The sequence below is a fragment of the Phyllostomus hastatus genome, unplaced genomic scaffold (assembly GCF_019186645.2).
Source record: "Phyllostomus hastatus isolate PE091 unplaced genomic scaffold, TTU_PhHast_1.1 phas_contig_17, whole genome shotgun sequence".
NCBI lineage: Eukaryota > Metazoa > Chordata > Mammalia > Chiroptera > Phyllostomidae > Phyllostomus > Phyllostomus hastatus.
The window spans coordinates 17504187-17521905 of record NW_025333664.1 but is presented as its reverse complement, the minus strand read 5'-3'; the positions used below and the strand labels follow the sequence as shown (position 1 = coordinate 17521905).

General features: G+C 42.7%; 1 protein-coding gene across 4 annotated transcripts in view; it reads right to left on the bottom strand.

Moving 5' to 3' along the window:
* Nucleotides 1-1411: 1411 nt before the first annotated feature.
* Nucleotides 1412-17719, bottom strand: part of NDRG3 (NDRG family member 3) — a 65202-nt gene continuing 48894 nt past the window's right edge. Inside the window, exons 10-17 of one of the 4 annotated variants that reach the window (XM_045833291.1) lie at nucleotides 12078-12181; nucleotides 10885-10950; nucleotides 10711-10762; nucleotides 8112-8159; nucleotides 5646-5681; nucleotides 5503-5554; nucleotides 4110-4148; nucleotides 1412-3026 (exon numbers count right to left, since the gene is read on the bottom strand). In XM_045833291.1, the coding sequence (XP_045689247.1) occupies nucleotides 2947-3026; nucleotides 4110-4148; nucleotides 5503-5554; nucleotides 5646-5681; nucleotides 8112-8159; nucleotides 10711-10762; nucleotides 10885-10950; nucleotides 12078-12181 (477 nt within the window). In that variant the 3' untranslated portion in view covers nucleotides 1412-2946. Of the gene's footprint in view, nucleotides 3027-3174; nucleotides 3219-4109; nucleotides 4149-5502; nucleotides 5555-5645; nucleotides 5682-8111; nucleotides 8160-10710; nucleotides 10763-10884; nucleotides 10951-12077; nucleotides 12182-17719 lie in introns of those variants that run through there. The other 3 variants (XM_045833289.1, XM_045833292.1, XM_045833290.1) reach the window with 3 other exon arrangements.

The following is a 17719-nucleotide window of genomic DNA, read 5'->3' as shown; positions in this document are numbered from 1 at the left end:
CGTGTGAGGGCCACTCAGTGACGTGGCCTGTGGCGGGGAGGTGTAAACGTGTGAGGGCCACTCAGTGACGTGGCCTGTGGCGGGGAGGGAACGGAGCACGGGCCCACCCTCCTGCCCCGGCCTGCATACCGTGCTAGTGCTCACCTCATCTGGCAAGTTTTCCAGACCAGCCTCAAAGTGAGGACTGTGAATGAGGGTGGAAGTACGGAGTCTGGTCTCAAGAAATCCCACATTATATTCTTCCTTTCCACCCAAGGAGGCACCTAAGAATGAGTTTGAAGCCTAGATCTGCTGCTTATTAGTTTGGTGACCATTTCTCATCCACAAAATGGGACTAGTGTGTATCTCACTGGGTCAACGGAAGGAAACATACAGGAAGACACGAAGGGTCCGGCCTGTAGTAGGTGCTCAATAAAAGGCTGACTAGACTATGAAAATATACCGATTATGGAAGAACTAGGAACTTTTCCTAGCTAGGTGACCTTGGCCAAATTACTTAACTCCCCTCAGCTGTTCCCTGTCTGTAAAACATGGCCCGTTTTGCAGAGCTGCCCTGAGAACTGGGAAAGAGGATTTATAGGGAAGAGGTTCACACAATTACCACGTGTAGTATACCCGGCCACTTTCCTTACCTCTCTCTCACAAAGCAGACATCAAGATTTTTTTGGACTGAACAGAAAGAAAGGAAACGAGAACAAGAGGAGGAATGAGTGCGTGGCCGGGAAGGCTGCAGCGGTGTGGAATCTGACAGGAACTGCCACCATCAGACCACGTCTAGCTCCAGAAGTCTGTTGGCCTGCAACGTTGGGAACGCAGCTAGGGGACCTGCATCTGCCCGCGTGCATCTGTTTCTTCTCCTCCATCAGAACGAGCAGGGTCTGTGTCGTTTTACAAGTTTCTCCCGCAGACATGGCAACCTCGATGTACTCTGGCAGTAGCAGCTCCTGAGTTGTTCAAAACCTGAGACGGTGGCCTCCTGAAATTGTTCTTGGTGCGTACAAAGACAGCCGTTTGTGGAGAAGTACAGCCCGGTCTGTCTGAAGAACCGACAAGCGGTTGCAGATCATTGCTGAGGGTGGGACTCAGCAGCCCCACACAGAGGGCAGAGCTGCGATACGGAACGCATTTCCAAGACTTCAGCTTCTCCCCCATCATCACAAACCGCATGGTCAAACTTCTCATGATTTGGGGGTTGACGGGAATAGAGGATGTGTGAGGTGGACTTGGGGTTCTTTCAAACCCAGCTGGGCTTCTGATATGACCTTGGGCAAATTATTTATCCTGAGATTTAATTTTTCACCGGGTGGGATAATGATGGAGTATGTGAAAATGCCCAGCATGGAACCCATACACAGGGATTTGGTCCCGCCCTGAGCCCCAGTGAGTGGGTTGAAAGAAAGAAGACCAGCAATCAGGTAACAATGAGACATATACAGCTTTATTTAATAATCTGTAAAAAGTCATACTCTGGCAGAGTGACGTATTCCCTATCTCGGCAGAAAGCGAACACTACGACTGAAAAGCCCCTTCCTCAGATCTGGAACCGTGTCACCCTGTGCTCAAATCTCAGTGGCCTCGAGAGCTGGGCCCTGGCTCTGTGGCAGCTGGTCTCACCCTCCGCCCAGCGGTAACAGCAGGAGACTAAATACAGTTTCACCTGGACGGGCTGCCCTCAGACTCACCCCTTCCCTCCTACAAAAGAGAATTCACAGGATTAAGAATCTTTCTGAAAAATGAGTTCTATCTCAATTTCACTTAGCTTCCATTTAAGTCTGCTGAAATCAAGGCTACAGTTATTAAATACGATACTCTGGTAATGTCTGTTCCTCTCCCCAAGGCCATTTCCTCACACCCTACGTAATTTCCAGGCTGCACCTCTCCTTTTATTAAGGGTTGGGGGGATGCAGACACTCTCCACCACAGAGCTGGAGGGCATTTCTTGTGGATGTCTGCTAGTGGTATCAGACAGTTTTGTTCCAGCAGCCGAATGCCTGGCATTTCGTTTTCCACCTTCCTGTGCCGAGACAGTCTAATAATTAAGCCACGCCCACTCCCTGGAAACAACTCCATGTTGCATTAGAACCTCATTATTCATGAGCTTCTGACAATACAACCCCTCCTTCCCTTTTATTTACAGAATGGTGTATGTGAATTCATTTGGATGGGAGTGGGTGGCTGGCCACCCTGCGTGCTTCTCTACGTAACAGGCTCCCTTCTATTGGTCACAATTAACAGTCCAAACAGTAATTATGGAATTACGGTCTTCTACATTCCTCAGAGCTGGTCTCTCCGGAAGTCACTTTGTAAATCACGTTGACCAATTTGGAACCAAAAGTGAATGCAATGACCTACCCAACCTAGAAATCTGCATATTTCCCCTAAAAACACTATTGAAAATGCAAAAAAAGTCCCTTTTTTGTTTTGTTTTGTGTTTTTTTGCAGAAGCTCTACAAGAAAGCATGTCTAAAATCACAGAAATATGCACACAGACAGACACGCGTGCTCACACACATACGTCAGGATCAAAGAAATCTTATCAGCTACGTAGTTGGGAAAGCACGGGGAAAAAGCTGGCAAGAGAAGATAAGATCTGATCAGCTGAAGATGTTGGAATGTTACAGTAATGGCATGAAGTGGTTCCTGGTACATACAAAAAGAGAGGGCGGGCAGGCAGGGAATGATAAATCCAGGATACCAGAGAGAAAGAGTCACTGGTCATGCAGGAGTTAAAGAGAGATCCAGTTTGCTGGATGAAATGTTATATTATGGAGTGGTCATTTGAGGGAAGGTGGACTTGCACGGTCCGGGGGAGGAGCATCTGCTTAGCAGGACAGCTCCATCGTCTGATGTCTGTCCAGAACATCAGGGGACTCAGAGGATTCTTGAGTTCCATCTGACTGATTGCTGGTGACAGATCGACTAAAGGCACTTTCTCCAGAGCAGATACTACTCGAGGTTGAGTGGGTTCGTGATCGGGCGAGCCGGGTCATGCTGGCAGATGGTACTGTAAAAAAGAACCAAGAGGACTAGAAGATGGAGCCCTGCTTACACTCAGTCAATCCAGAAATTTCATCAAAGGCTTTATGTTCAGTTTTCCCCAACCCAGTTAAGGTGACACCCAGGACAAGATGCAGCTATCTTCATTTTGCATTATTTGCTCTAGGTGAGTGGCTATCTGCAAGGCTGCTTTCATCCTCTGGCTGGAACCTCAGCTGATCCTAGTGCACAGCAGAACAAGGCAAAACCTAAGTCCAGAGTGTAGTCTCTTAGCTATGCCCACGCCATTCATAATAAATAATTAGGAAGGAGGCTTTGGGAACCCATACAGGTAGCCAAAACCTACAGTGCATGCAAGACTAAACCAAAAGAAAGACAAACCACACAGGTATGAAGGTGTTTCACAAACACAGTGCAAGCCCGATACAACAAGACTGCTATCCGTGTCCACAGGCCACCCTTGCTTCCTGGGGAGGAGACATGTCAGACGGTGTGGGTGTAGAGGGGGCTGGCGGGCCTGGAGCCAGCCTCTCTGCATGCTGTGAGGTACAGGCTGCCTGAGAGGGAAGGGTTCTGGGGTGGGCGTTTAACTCAGACCCCTGTTCTGCCACTGCTTCAATCCTAAGGTCCTCCAACTTGGTCAGAACAGGGACTTACCTGGCATAACCTCCCTACCAATTTTCCTGAAGCACCAGCCACTCCCAGCTGTTATTTTAATGCTGGGGTCAAAAGATGCCATCACCTGCAGAATTTTCTGGCCACAGGCTCTGACGATCCTATTTAGAATCAGGGCTGCCCTTTGATTCCTGTGTCTGGGGGTTAATGCAAGGATTAGTAGGTAATGGTGGAAGAGGGGCCCTGCCTATAAAGTTTTAGTGCTCCTGTAACTCAATTTAGGATGGTGAGAGGACACCTGGCTCTTCTAACCAGTTCCATTCTTCCTTTCTGGGGGCCCAGGGCTGGACCTGCAGGCTAATCCTCTTGGGGCGCAATGAGCCACGTTCTATCGGGCTCTCACTGCACAGGAAAACTGCGGACATGCTGCAGGCGGCCAATGCAGCCAGGAGAGCGTGGCTGGGAGGCGGGGGCAGGGCCAGCACAGAGGAAGGTACCTGGCTCGGTGCTCAGGTGACTGAGCTGCACATACGGGACTGGAAGCAGGTGGACACACAGGAAAAGGCAGGTTAGTGACCCGAGAGTGCCAACTGTCAACCTTAGCTGCCTAGCAGACACTGACAGAATACCCTAAGCCAGGGATGAAGTTTGATTTTAGGGTCCCAGAGAGAAGGTGAGGCTGACTGATGCTTCAATAGCATCTCAGATGTTAACTTCTACTCAAGTACTCAAAGGTAGTAGTTTTCCCCTCCACTATCAACAGCCACCTCCCTGCTGCTTTGGATTAGAAATGGGCTGGAAGATCAGCTGCTTCCTAGGACAGGAATGAGAGAACCAGCTAGGAAATGGGACTTCTGTTCCTCCCAGTGACCCCGAGCGACACGGTGTGGGCTTTGTTGGTAGTGGATCACAGACGGGGATCACACAGCCACTCTAGACAACATGTACATGGTCTGCCAGTCAGGTACAGTGCTGGATCCAGACGCCCAGCTGCTGTCCAGGTTGTTGGCCAATAGCCATTATCCACAAATACCAAAGACAGGGGAAAACCACCCTAACGAGGAAACAGCTCTGTACCTGGGTGGAAGAGTTTTTCTTCTTAACACTCTAAGAAAGGAGCAAGTGTGGGTATTCTGTGACAAATAAGGAAGCTCAGGGGTCTCACAATACAAGGGACCAGGACAGTGGCATGTGATATGAACACATCCTTGGATTCACTCTAAATACTCTGTAAGTTCATCTGTGGTGGAGCAGGTTTAGCTGAGGACACTATTCTTTTCTTTCCAAGTGCCATTTTGTTTCTTTAAGCCAGGAGTCATTGACCAGCTGAGTTAAATGCAATCGTAATTTCAGACTCACGGCTAGGCCAACTTAAGCTGCCGTGATTGGGAACAGGGGCTCTAGAATCAGACAGAAGGGCTGAATCATGGCTCTGCAGCTGAATTGCTACCCTGGGAAACGTGGTTAGCCTCTTTGAGCCTCCATTTTTTCTTCCATAAATGACTATAGGACTAACAACAGAGCTTAACTTTTAGGATTATAAACACAGACTGTCTGGCATATAACCACTAAGTGCCTAATAAGTGTGTTAGGTCATCACACACACCCCTGAAACAGTGATTGTGATCTTCCACATTCCTCGGAGCTGCTCTCCGGAAGTCACTTTGCAAATCTTGTTGACCACTTTGGAACCAAAAGAGAATGTACTAACCTACCCAACCTAGAAATCTGCTGACGTAGATTAATGCTCCAGAAATGTTTTAGTTTCCACCTGACTTCAGGCTGGCTAGCACAGAGGTTATGCCCTGGGAACTGTGGGCTCCCACAAGATGTCAAAATGACCCCATCATCAATAAATCTTTGCTAGATGAAAAGTTGTGTACTACTCACTGTAGCCCATTCCCTGCAAAAAGTACTTGAAGGCCTCGGTGAGCTTCCCAGGCTAGGAGGGCAAAATAAGAAGGCATTAATCTTTGTACAAGCAATAAGGTACAGAGTCAAATAAGTGCTTTAAGAAATAAAAATCTTCTTACCTGAACTACTTGGGGCAGTCCACCACAGTCTGCCATCTAGAGGAGCAAAAATATGTAAGTCAGCTGGAACTCACACTTAAGGGAAATGCTCTGAATATCCATGAGTCCTTTCAAACAGGAGAGGATTGAATTTTAGGTTCCTTAACTTAATGTTTAACTGCATCCAAATATACATCTCTTCACCCTGGCTGGTGTAGCTCAGTGGATTGAGCACTGGCCTGTGAACCAAAGGGTCCCTGGTTCGATTCCCAGTCAGGACACATGCCTAGGCTGCTGGCAAGGTCCCCAGATGGGGGCATACTAGAAGGAACCACACACTGACGTTTCTCTCCCTTTCTTCCTCCCTTCCCCTCTCTCTAGAAATAAATAAATAAAATCTTTTTAAAAAATTAAAGAATTTCTTAAACAAAAACACACACAAAAATATATCTCCTCAATGCATTCTTATACAAATAACATTGGATGTAAACCTGAAAATATCATTACTTATTAATACTTAGTTAGATGCAGGGCCTGGCTTTCAGGCTCACGGTGGGAATTTTCTGTTAGAGGTATCATGAAGTTAACCACGACCATCAACCAGAGTTGACTCCATATTCTAAAGTTGACTCCATATGCCTCCCCCTGGGGAACGTTACTTTCAGGGTTCTCAGTGTGACCCTAACTTCTCAGGGTTCCATGCCTTTAAGTTCCCTTTCAACTCTATGTTATTTTTATTTTATGACTAAGGAGATTTCTCAAGTCAGGTGCTGATGTGGAATTCAGCCAGCCGCTTGGTTGGCCACTTTCCTGTTGTAGCTGGATCTGGTGAGCTGTCTCTCATTTCACAGACCTTTACAGCTGGTTAGTCTCACCTGTGCAAGGGTTTTCTAGAGCACATTCCATTAGCACGCATCAGCATTACCTTGTTAAAGGAGGACTTGTTAAAAACTGGTTCTTGAGTTCCTGCCCTAGAGATTCTGGGGTGGGGCCCAAGAACTTGCATTTCCAACGAACTCCCAGATGATGCAGGTACTGTGAGTCTGCAGAGAACTGTCTCTAGGGCATGAAGGCCAACCACGAACCCACCCTCTTCCTTCTAGCTGTTACGTGTTGGGGTCTCAGACAGTGTCCTATTCACGCTGACTGGCATTTAAAAAAAAGAGACATGAAACCCATGGCTTCTGTTCACTAGCACAAAAACTTTCCTTGAGGGAAGGACTATTATTTAGCAGATGGGATACTACAGAAGGCACAGAAATTTGAGGTTAACAAGAAACAGTCCCCTGAAAATTCTACGCATAAGAGCAGGAACAAACATTTCCCGTGATTTAAGCATAAAACAGAGCAAACTGACACAGGTTATATTTTCATGGTGCTAAGGAGTGAAAATCTGATTAGCACCATAAGCCGCTGCCACGTGCAGAGGGAGAACTCTGGGAGAGACTGTTCCCGAGCCCGCATCTACCGAACGGCAGGAGCGCTGGAGTGCTCGTGCTGCCGCCGACCGGCACTTTCGCCCGGAAATAACCACGTCTACGGTACCGTCGAGTTCGCTTTCCTGTTTTTAGAATATGGAGTCAAACCTGCAGTGAAAAACTAACTTGAAACCACATATTAAAAAAAATTCATATTTTACACTAGTTCGTCAATCAGCCGGACCCCAGAATACTCTCACCTCAGAGCAGCAACCTCACACTACGTTTCCAGGAACTATCAGCTGCTTCTGGTGACAGCGCTTCCCTTTCAAGCACACTTCAATGAGAAGGGCAGGAAGCAGGGGTGTTTCAGGCCGAGAAAGCAGCAGTAAGCAACGTAAAATCAGCACTTAAGTCTACAGTAGTCCAAATTCAAACCAGAAGGCCAGGTCCCTAAACACTTTACTAAAGGCTGTAGAAAAAGCAAGAATTTTGCTCTTGCCTGAGTACAGTCCAAAGGGGGAGAAACTTGACGCTAACCCTAAAAATTCAGTACAAGAGTTGTCCTCCATTTGCCCTAAGTGAAAGAAAATGCATCCACTCTCGTCACTGAAAGATTACTGAAGCTTCCTAAACAGATTTAACATGTAAAGAATTTCTATCCATTATCTTAATTCTCACAAAATTAAATAATGCTTATGATGTTTAAAATGACATGAGAAGATGCTCGTGTCAAGAAGTGGAGGAAAACAGACACAGGGCTAGTCATCCCATCATCTACACAAGCACAGGAAAAAGACATCAATAGTTTTACCAGAGGTTGCCTCTGTATGTAGGATGATGGATAATTTTATTTATTTTATTCTTTCTACTTTTCTGTATTTTCCAATTTTCTGCAATGAGAATATATTCCAGAAAATTTTAAAAAGAGATAATGAAAGAATCTGAGAGAGAGAGGGAGAGAGAGAGAAGCTTTCCTTCTTTCTGGGCCACCATTCCAGAAGTAGAGTGATCTGAACCATGTATATAATTTACTCACAAATGGCAAAAAGGAAAGAAAACACATTACCTTTAGCAAAGTTGTATTTATAGGATTCAGGCGAGAATTGCATTCAACCTAAAAAAAAAAAAAGAGAGAGAGTTTTACACACAAACTTCTAAAAATATAAGAAATAGCTTGGTATGAGAATGGTCTCCCAGGATCAACAGCTCAGTCTGGAGGTGGCTGAATCAGCCAAAAAAATTGCCAAAATACAAAACGGGAGTTATGTTTACATGATGCACTTTATAGCTGATATTTCTGAGTAGATCTAAAATTGTGGCTAATTTCATTTTCTGAATCATTTACAAGTAGAGTCTTTAAAGAACTATATGTGGAATCTAATTCCTCCTACCTCCTAACAGAACACTGAGGCAAGCTACCTACTTCTTTATAAAAAGTGAATTGACTAAGTGGTAATGGGAAAAATACAATAAAGACTTAAAAAGAAAAGTGAACTGGGCGTGCGGACCAGCCCTGCCCATTTCTCACCCCTTTCCTGTGCCCCGCAGGTGGTGGGTCTGCCCTCCCTCACCCCCCGACTCTCTTCTGCCTCAAGTCCCTCCGGCGGTCCCAACCGAGGCTGAGCCCTCTATGTTCTTCTCTCTCAACAGTCATCATGAGGAAGAATTACAACCTTGTGTATTTACGTTTGGCATCTTGTATTCATGTATCCACAAAAGCAGGGGCCTCAAAAAAAATGTTTTGGGAGAGATAAGCTCTAGGTTCAGCAATGTTTTCTGGCCAATTTAATCAACTGTATCTCTGTCCTACACATTTGCCAAGCATACACATACAAAACACTGCACCCTAAGAGTCTGGAATCTGGTGGGGTGAAAACATACTACAAGGTGGAATGACATCACTTCAAAAATTCACAACTGAGCTGAGTAAGTATAGAAGGATGAGGAGACTTTCTGGAGATACAGTTCAGAAGGGGTGGGAGTTTGCAGGCTTTCAGAGTCAGGGGGAGAGCATAAACAAAGACCCAAGGACTGCGGTGAAGTGAACGTGCAGAGCACTTGTGGGGTTAAAGAGGCAAGCATGGTGTGAGGGTGCAAGCAGGGTGCAGCTGGGGAGGCAGACTGAAGCTGACCAGGGAAGGAGAGAAGCCACAGGAAGTTTTTGAGACGACAGAGTTTGAGCTGTTTTAAGAGAGTAACCAGCAATGGCCTGTATGACAGACTGCAGAGGCAATGAGACAGTTAGGGAGTTACTGAAATTACCATGGAAAGAACCAGTAATCCAGCTGAACTTTTGCTCTGGCGATTGTTTAAGGGCAAGTATACAAAACTCCTATAAAATCAGGGGATGACCTAAAGCCAGAATCACCAAATCAAAGTTTTTGCTCTACACAAACAACAGTGCAGGCAGTAATTAACAAACATACCAGTTTACTAAAGAATATACATTAACCCTAAAGGGCAGAATTTAAAAACTGCCAGGCACAGTGCTTAGAACACAGCAGATATGCAATAAATATTTTCTGAAAGAATATACTCCCCAGTCTGGATTTATTATAATAGATCATGCTTTCCTTGGTTCATCACTTTATAATTTCTATAACTTTGGTAGTCTGGAAAAATGTCTACTCTCTCTCCAGCTCCCAAAATGCAGAGACTTCATCTTACTCGTTTTTATGCTTTACATAGCATTAAGCAAAAAATGGTGTTGAATGAATGTAAGCAAGAATAGCTAGCAACAGTGACCAGAATGTGTGGAATTTCTTCTTGTTCTTTCATGTATAGACAGGCCTCTATTCCCTACCAACTTGTGGGATTAAAATGTTCTGACTGGGCTCCAGCTTGTGTGGCTCAATGGATTGAGCATCAGCCTTAGAACCAAAGGGTTGCTGGTTCGACTCCCAGGTAGGGCACATGCCTGAGTTGTGGGCCAGGTCCCCAGTAGGTGGCACTAGAGAGGCAACCACACATTGATGTTTCTCTCCCTCTTTCTAAAAATAAATAAAATCTTAAAAAATAAATAAAGAAAGAATAGTATAGGAAAGGGAGAAGCCAAAGAACTTACATGCATGACCCATGGACATGAACTTGGGGATGGGGACTGCTAGAACAAAGGGGCATACCGGGCAGAGAGGGGCAAAGGGAAAGAAAATTGGGACAACTGTAACAGCATAATCGATAAAATATACTAAAAAAATTTGTCTTTCAGTAATCGGATTATGGTTTTTCCTCAAGTTCTTCTATTTTCCATTTTTTTCATATTTTCTACAATGAGCATATATTATCTACTAATGTGCTATGTGCTTGAGAAGGAGGCAGAGAAAAGCAAAGGGGCCCCAGCGGACGTCTAGCCCGCTGACACGGTTCTGGATTTACGGCGGCCACAGAAGGCTGAGGCTGCTGGCAATCCGACAATAAGCAAAAGGTGTTTACTTTTACTACAATACTTGCACTACTTGCCACAAAGTGATCTGATACCTTCTGATGAACCTAGTGATCAATGAGGAATTCATTTCCTAAACTAGATAACAAAGAGCAAGCCCTTATACATGTAATCAGAAATAATAAAAACTAGTACTGATAACCGTTTCTAGTGCACCAGCAGTATGCTATATACATTTTATTGCATTTTAATTACATTCACCTTCACATCAGGACATACTTACCACAGCCTCAACTGCGGGTGAATTGTCCCCTACCACCAATAAAGTAGAACACCTGTGGAATGCCAAAATAAGAGGAGACATTCAGCAAGTAGAACATAAGCTCCACTGAACCCTGAATTCGTCTACAAAAGGCAAAGATATCCAGCAATGTAGAGGGGAAATCGAGGGACTTACTTTAAGGTCTTTGATTTGTTATCATTTTGGCCCAGCATGGGTCTTTCAATCTCCAGGTCTCTTCGTCTAGAGGAACAGAGGAAACAATGCCCTTTTCAGGTCAAAGCATGGCAACTCCGGTTGTTTCCTGTTCGTGAATACCCAACTGTTCTAGGGAATGTAAAAACTAGCCTTCCTTCACACCTGGTGAGGGAAGGGCCCTTGTGCGCGTTGTTCACCAGCAGCCACAATGAGCCGCGTGGAGCAGGGACAGGGCTTCTGCTCAACCCGGGGCGGGGGGGGCTCTGTGGGATGTCAAAGGAGGCAACTTTGTTTTCTCCCGATTTTTATTTATTTATTGTATTTTTTCCAGTACCCTTTTGTGTCCTTATACCCCACTCACCCCCCACAATCACCACACTGTTGTCCATGTCCATGAGTCCTTTTCCATTTTTGCTCAACCCCTCCCCTGCCATTGGCTGTCATCCTGCTCTCAATCTATGACTCTGTATTTTGCCTGTTAGTTCAGTTTGTTCATTAGATTCCACACATGACTAAAATCATATGGTATTTGTCTTTCTCTGACTGGCTTATTTTACTTAGCATAATGTTCTCCAGGTCCATCCCTTCAAAGGAGACAACTTTAAAACTCAACAGAAATGCTATTGAAATAATCAAGTCCTAAGTATTTAATTCCCCAACTAGTTTATAGGAATAAATTCCCTAAGAGAAGAGAAACTTTGGGAGGTAACATTTTCTTTGTAACTGACATAGTTATTAATAAACCTTTCTGATTTCAATGGGAAAGAATGAGATTCTGTTCATGTGTTACCTTGCCTGATGACACAATGTCAGCAAAGAGAAACTGAATCAAGACCCAAGATTTCTATCATCTGTCTCCCTACACACATCTTTCTGTGCCACCTCAAACTGGGTGATTTTACGTGTGTATTTAAGTTCAGGTATTTTTTCATCTTTGAACACCTAAAAACTAGATGCTAACTGAAACTTGCCCGAAATGGCCTTCAGTTTGTACATTCTTCATGAAAGGGGTTTTCCAATCTGTCTGAAGGCCTCTACTGTGGCAAAACAACACAACAGCAATCCCATCACACAATGTTAGAAGTAGCTTATTTCCCCTTCCCCTCTCCCTTAAATGTTCATTATATTTTTAGACTTGGAGTGCATTTAAGTGAATAGGAAACAAACTGTACCCGTTATAAGAACCCAGGAAGAGCTGGAGGTTTTCTTGGTTGATATCCTGGGCAATATGCAGTCTGTAGGTCTGAATCAGGTCCAGGTTGGCCTGCAACTCTTCCTAAAACAATTTAAACAAGATACAGGTAAGCTTCTGAGCTAAATTATAAGCCTATTGTATTTGGTCTACATTCTCAATGTCCAGAATCAAAGCTCCTCGCCCATGATGGGGCTGGCTAAAATCTTTATTTGCATCAGACTGGTTCAGTGCCTCATTCTGTCTTGGATGAGGGCACCAAAGGATCTATGATGGAAAAGGCTGGTAGTCAACTCTAGGTCAAGTGCAAAACCTTGGAAATATGCTGAACGATCTACCAGCAGCACAGCGGAAAACTGCACTAGATGTGGGTTCAACTCCTAGCTGTGGAACTCAGGCAGGTCACCTAACCACTCGGGGCCCCAGTTTCCTTATCTGTGGTTTTTTTCATGTTCTGTCATTCCTCATAAAGACAGAGACAGTATCTATAAAACAAAAATAATAACCAACTACAGTGCTGCTTTCAAGATTAAGAAAAGTTATATGAACTGTCAAGTATAAAATACATGGAAAGTAACATTTCTCTTAATAGCCATAAATCTTTTTAATTAACTTACCTACATATAGCTTAACTGATATAATCAGTGTATTACCCATTTATATACTATCATTTAATAATATACATTATAGAATTATATATTATTCCATTTGACATTTTATTAAGTCAACTTATCATTTTTTAAGATTTTATTTATTTTAGAGAGGGAAGGGAGGGAGAAAGAGAGGCAGAGAGAAACATCAATGTGCAGTTGCTGGGGGTCATGGCCAGCAACCCAGGTAGGTACCCTGACTGGGAATCAAACCTGCGACACTTTGGTTCGCAGCCCGTGCTCAATCCACTGAGCTATGCCAGCCAGGGTCAATTTACCATTTAATCTTATTACCAAAATTATGAGAGTATAACATTCAAGAGGAACAAAATACAGTCAACAGTGAGTCTCCCTCCCTCCCTAACACCCACTGCTCTTGCTGGCCTCAGAGGCTGACCAACCAGTTATCAGGTTCTTGCATACATAAGCACATTTGTACATATGTGCGTACGTACACACACACACACACACACACACACACACACACCCCAGAAAGCAGTTTTAAGCAGAGGGAAAATGTATGCACTGGAGTTAAAAAATGTATCAGGGAGAGCAATGGAGTCAGTTAATCCAGGAGAGTGGGTAAAGGTCACCAACAATCCTCGTAGAGAAACTCCTTGGAGATAAGGAGAACGTTTGTTTGCACTCTCACTACCATGCAGGTGAAGTGAGCCAGGGATACAGCTGGAAACTGACCAAATGGATCAGAGTCTACCTGAAGCTGACGGGCACTGGAATCGCTCCAAGGAAACATAGTAAATGCTAAAGTATTATAGTAAGAAAAGTAAACAACAAATGAAGCACATAGCAATTAGAGATGAAATTATCTAGCCAGCTCCCTCCTGAAGGTCTGGAGAGGAACTTGAGTAGCCAAGTTTGAGATTTAAAAAAAGGGAAGAAATTATACTTGTATAAAAGGAGTAAAAGTGGCTTAAGTACTAACAGAACTTCTTAGGCAAAGCTGTTAGGTATAAATTGCCCTCTACTCACCCACCTTTTTAAAAAAACACAAATTGTTAGATTTACTGTTCTACACACTGCTTTTCCACTTAAAGCATGGCAGGGATCATTCCTTATTACAGGGCATTTGTAACTATCTCACTTACTTACACAACCTGTCTCCCCACACCCTTGGCTAGTACAAATGATCTCTCTTTTTAATTTTTGCTACTTTGATAGAAAAAAAAAGGGGATACCACTGTTTTTTTCTCATATTAGTGAAGATAAAATTATTCATGTTTTGAAACCTTATGTTTCCATTTTAAAATAAAGCAATACAAGCATTTGCTTGCTTTAATTTTAAATGAACTCTTCAGCCTTGTGACAGTCCATTGTCTATGACCTCATGTTTTGTTTTTTAAAACACTTTATTTACTTATTTTTAGAGAGAGGGGAAGGCAGGGAGAAAGAGAGGGAGAGAAACATCAATGTGTGGTTGCTTCTCATGCACCCCAAACTGGGGCCTGGCCTGCAACCCAGGCATGTGCCCTGACTGGGAATTGAACCAGCAACCCTTTGGTTTGCAGACCAGTGCTCAATCCACTGAGCCACACCAGCAAGGACACATGTTTTAAATTAAACACACATTATGTGTGTATATACATAGTGAGGATATATAGATATAAAGTGACCATATATATATAATGAGGATGTTCCTGCTTTATATAAATTATTAAAAGTCTGGTCTTAGCTTCCCCCCACTTGAAATAGTGTTTCTAACATATTTGAATGCAAATACCTCAAAGCGTCCTTCTTCCACATTAGAAGACTTTAGAAGTAACTGCTTTGGCGAATCAACCTCTCACAGGTATCCTACAAGTCTCCCCCCAGGTTATTTAACACCCCCTGAATATGTCTTATAATTTCTTTCTCATTGCTTTTGAGCAAACTATGCCCCCTTTCTGGAATGGTCTTCCTCCCCAAATCTAAAGTGTTGAATTTTTCTACCCTTCAAGGCCCAGCTAGGATACTTTCTCTACCTTGAAGATTCCCCTGATGCCCAAATCAGAAGTAAACCTCTCCTGCCTTTGAACTCCTCTAAGGCCCCTCACAGTGCCTCTCCTAAGGCACCCTGGGATGGCAGAAGAGAACAACTTCAGACTCAGGCACATCTGGCTTCAAGTCTCCTCCTAATATGGTATTAGGTGCTGACCTTGTGGAAACCAATTCATTCTCCACCTGTAAAGTGGGAATAATACAATACCCATTATGAGATTATTAGGCTGAGTTGATTAAGTATATTAAAACATCTATCTGAAATTTGAAGGTACTCAATGAAAAGTAGTTCTTACTACTTATCCCTTTTTACCTGGGCTGTAACAGTATTATATACCATATTTTGTCATGTATAATGCACTTCTGTGTACAATGTGCACCCATGTTTTCTGCAAAAATTTGGGAAGAGTCTTTTGTTTTAATTTTTAATTCAATTTTTATTTATTTATATTTAGATACTTGCTTCTTTGTATTATAAAGGAATTTTAGCATTTATTTTTGAACATATTATGGTGCAAGAAATTTTATGTAACAAATAATTACAAAACACAAGAACAGATATAATAAAAAGTATTTTAGGTACTACCCATGTATAATGAGCATTATGGGATGGAAAGATCATGGTCTTTGAGAATTCCAATTAAAGATGTTGGATTAAAACACAACTTTATTCCTTCAAGAAAAATAACAGGCCCTGGCTGGTAGCTCAGTTGGTTAGAGAGTCATCCAAAAATAATAATAATTTTTATATCTGTAAAGATATTTGAGAAATTTACATAACCCCTGAATATTAGTTTTTCATCCTTAAAATAAGAAAATCACTATCTCACATGGTTGTTATGAAGATTAGATGAAAATGGGCAAAACTTTAATAAACTTTATAAGCAGTTGATGCTAACCTTCACCAGGTTTATATATAAACACATTTATAGATCTAACAGATTACTATATTCTACCTAACTCAGAAATATCCATCTCTCTGAACTACATCATGCTTTATTTTTACAGAAATTAGATGAAAATTTCAGGAATACTAAGAGAATGAGACCAGTCATACCGAGTCATGTGCTTTTTAATCCAAATCAGATACAATGCTAAAATAAAATGTTCAGCCCTCAGCCTGAAGTTTTGAAACTTCAGTGGCCTCCATGGTCCCGAGACCCCAAGTGTGGGTTGCTGATGTGGTAACTGAAGCAAGAGAAGTGGTGGACGAAGAAAAGTTACCCAAATCCTACGGCTACTCTCGATTATGGACCATTTGTTAAACTCTCAGCAGAGAGAGGGGGTATTTAATCTTTTTATTTCCCTCCCTTAAACCCATTTTGACATGTATTACTTTGCTTTATTTGGGACAAAAAGAGATAAGTTACTCCCTAAGCTATATTGAAGGACATACTTCTCAAAAGAGTAAGCAAACAGAATTATTAAGGAGATATTATGAATAATTACGTCAACAAATTAGCTAACCTAGTTGAAATGAAAAATTCCTAGAAAGACACAAACCACCTAAAGCGTCTCAAGAAGAAATTTTAAAATCTGACTGGATCTATAACAAGAGATTACATTACTAACACAGCCCTGACTGGTGTGGCTCAGTTGGTTGGGTGTCATCCTACAAAGCGAAAGGTCTTGAGTTTGATTCCTGGTCAGAGCACATGCCTGGCCTGCGGGCTCAGTCTCCAGTCGGGGTACGTATGAGAGGCAACCTACCAACCAACCGATTAACATTTCTCTTACACTGATGTGTCTCTCTCTCTCCCTCTCTCACTGCCCCCCCCTCCAAATAAGCAAGTATCTTTAAAAAAAATAAATTAGTAACATAAAATCTCCCCATAAAGAAAAGCTCTGGGCCAGATGTTTCAATGTGAATTCTACCAAACATTTCAAGAATCAACAGTAATCCTTCTCAGCTCATTCTATGTGGCCAAGTACTACCCTGATACCAAAACCAGGCCAAGACATTATAAGAAAACTACAGACCAGTAGTCTGTATTCCTCTGAATACAGACACAAAAATCCTTAACAAAATTCTAGCACACCAAATATCACATATAATAAGGATTATATTACACTCGATGAGCAAGTAGAATTTATCCCAAGGTTACAAGGTTAGTTCAACATAAAAACAACAATAAATGTAATACACCATATTAAAATAAAGGACAAAAGTCACACATACATCTTTTTTAAAAAAGGTTTTATTTATTTCTTTTTAGAGATAGGGGGAGGGAAAAAGAGAGGGAGAGAAACATCAATGTGTGGTTGTCCCCCACACACTCCCCACTGGGGATCCAGCCAGCAAGCCAGGCATGTGCCTTGACCAGGACTCGAACCAGCAACCCTTTGGTTTGCAGGCCAGTGCTCAATCCACTGAGCTGTACCAGCCGGGGCAACACATACATCTTCATAGACAGAAAAAAGTGCTTGACAGAACCCAGCACACTTTCATGATAAAAGGATCCACCAAACCAGGAATAAAAGAGAACTTCCTCTACCTGATAAAGGACATTTATGATAAATACACAGCTAACATCATACTTAATATTGAAAGACTGAATGCTTCCTTCTAAGATCAGAATCAAGACAAGAATGTCTACTCTCAGCACTTCTACTCAACAGTGTACCAGAGGTTCTAGTCAGGGCCTAGAAAACTCTGTTTAGTCAAGAAAAGAAATAAAAGGTACCCAGACTGGAAAGGAAGAGGTAAAACTATGTCTATTTGCAGATAACATGACCCTGTATACAGAAAAATCCTAAAGAATCCACACAAAAAAATTTAAACTAATAAAAATCCAGTAAGGTTGAAGGATATAAAATCAATATGCAAACATTAATTGTATTTAGGTTAATTTCCTGGAAATGATAAAACGGAGACCACAGGCTCAGGCAGCAGTGGATATACCACACTGAAAACAGGAGAGTTTAATGAAATTTTAAAGCCCGGATGTTGAAGCCCTCAGTCTTTTTTCTGCATTTG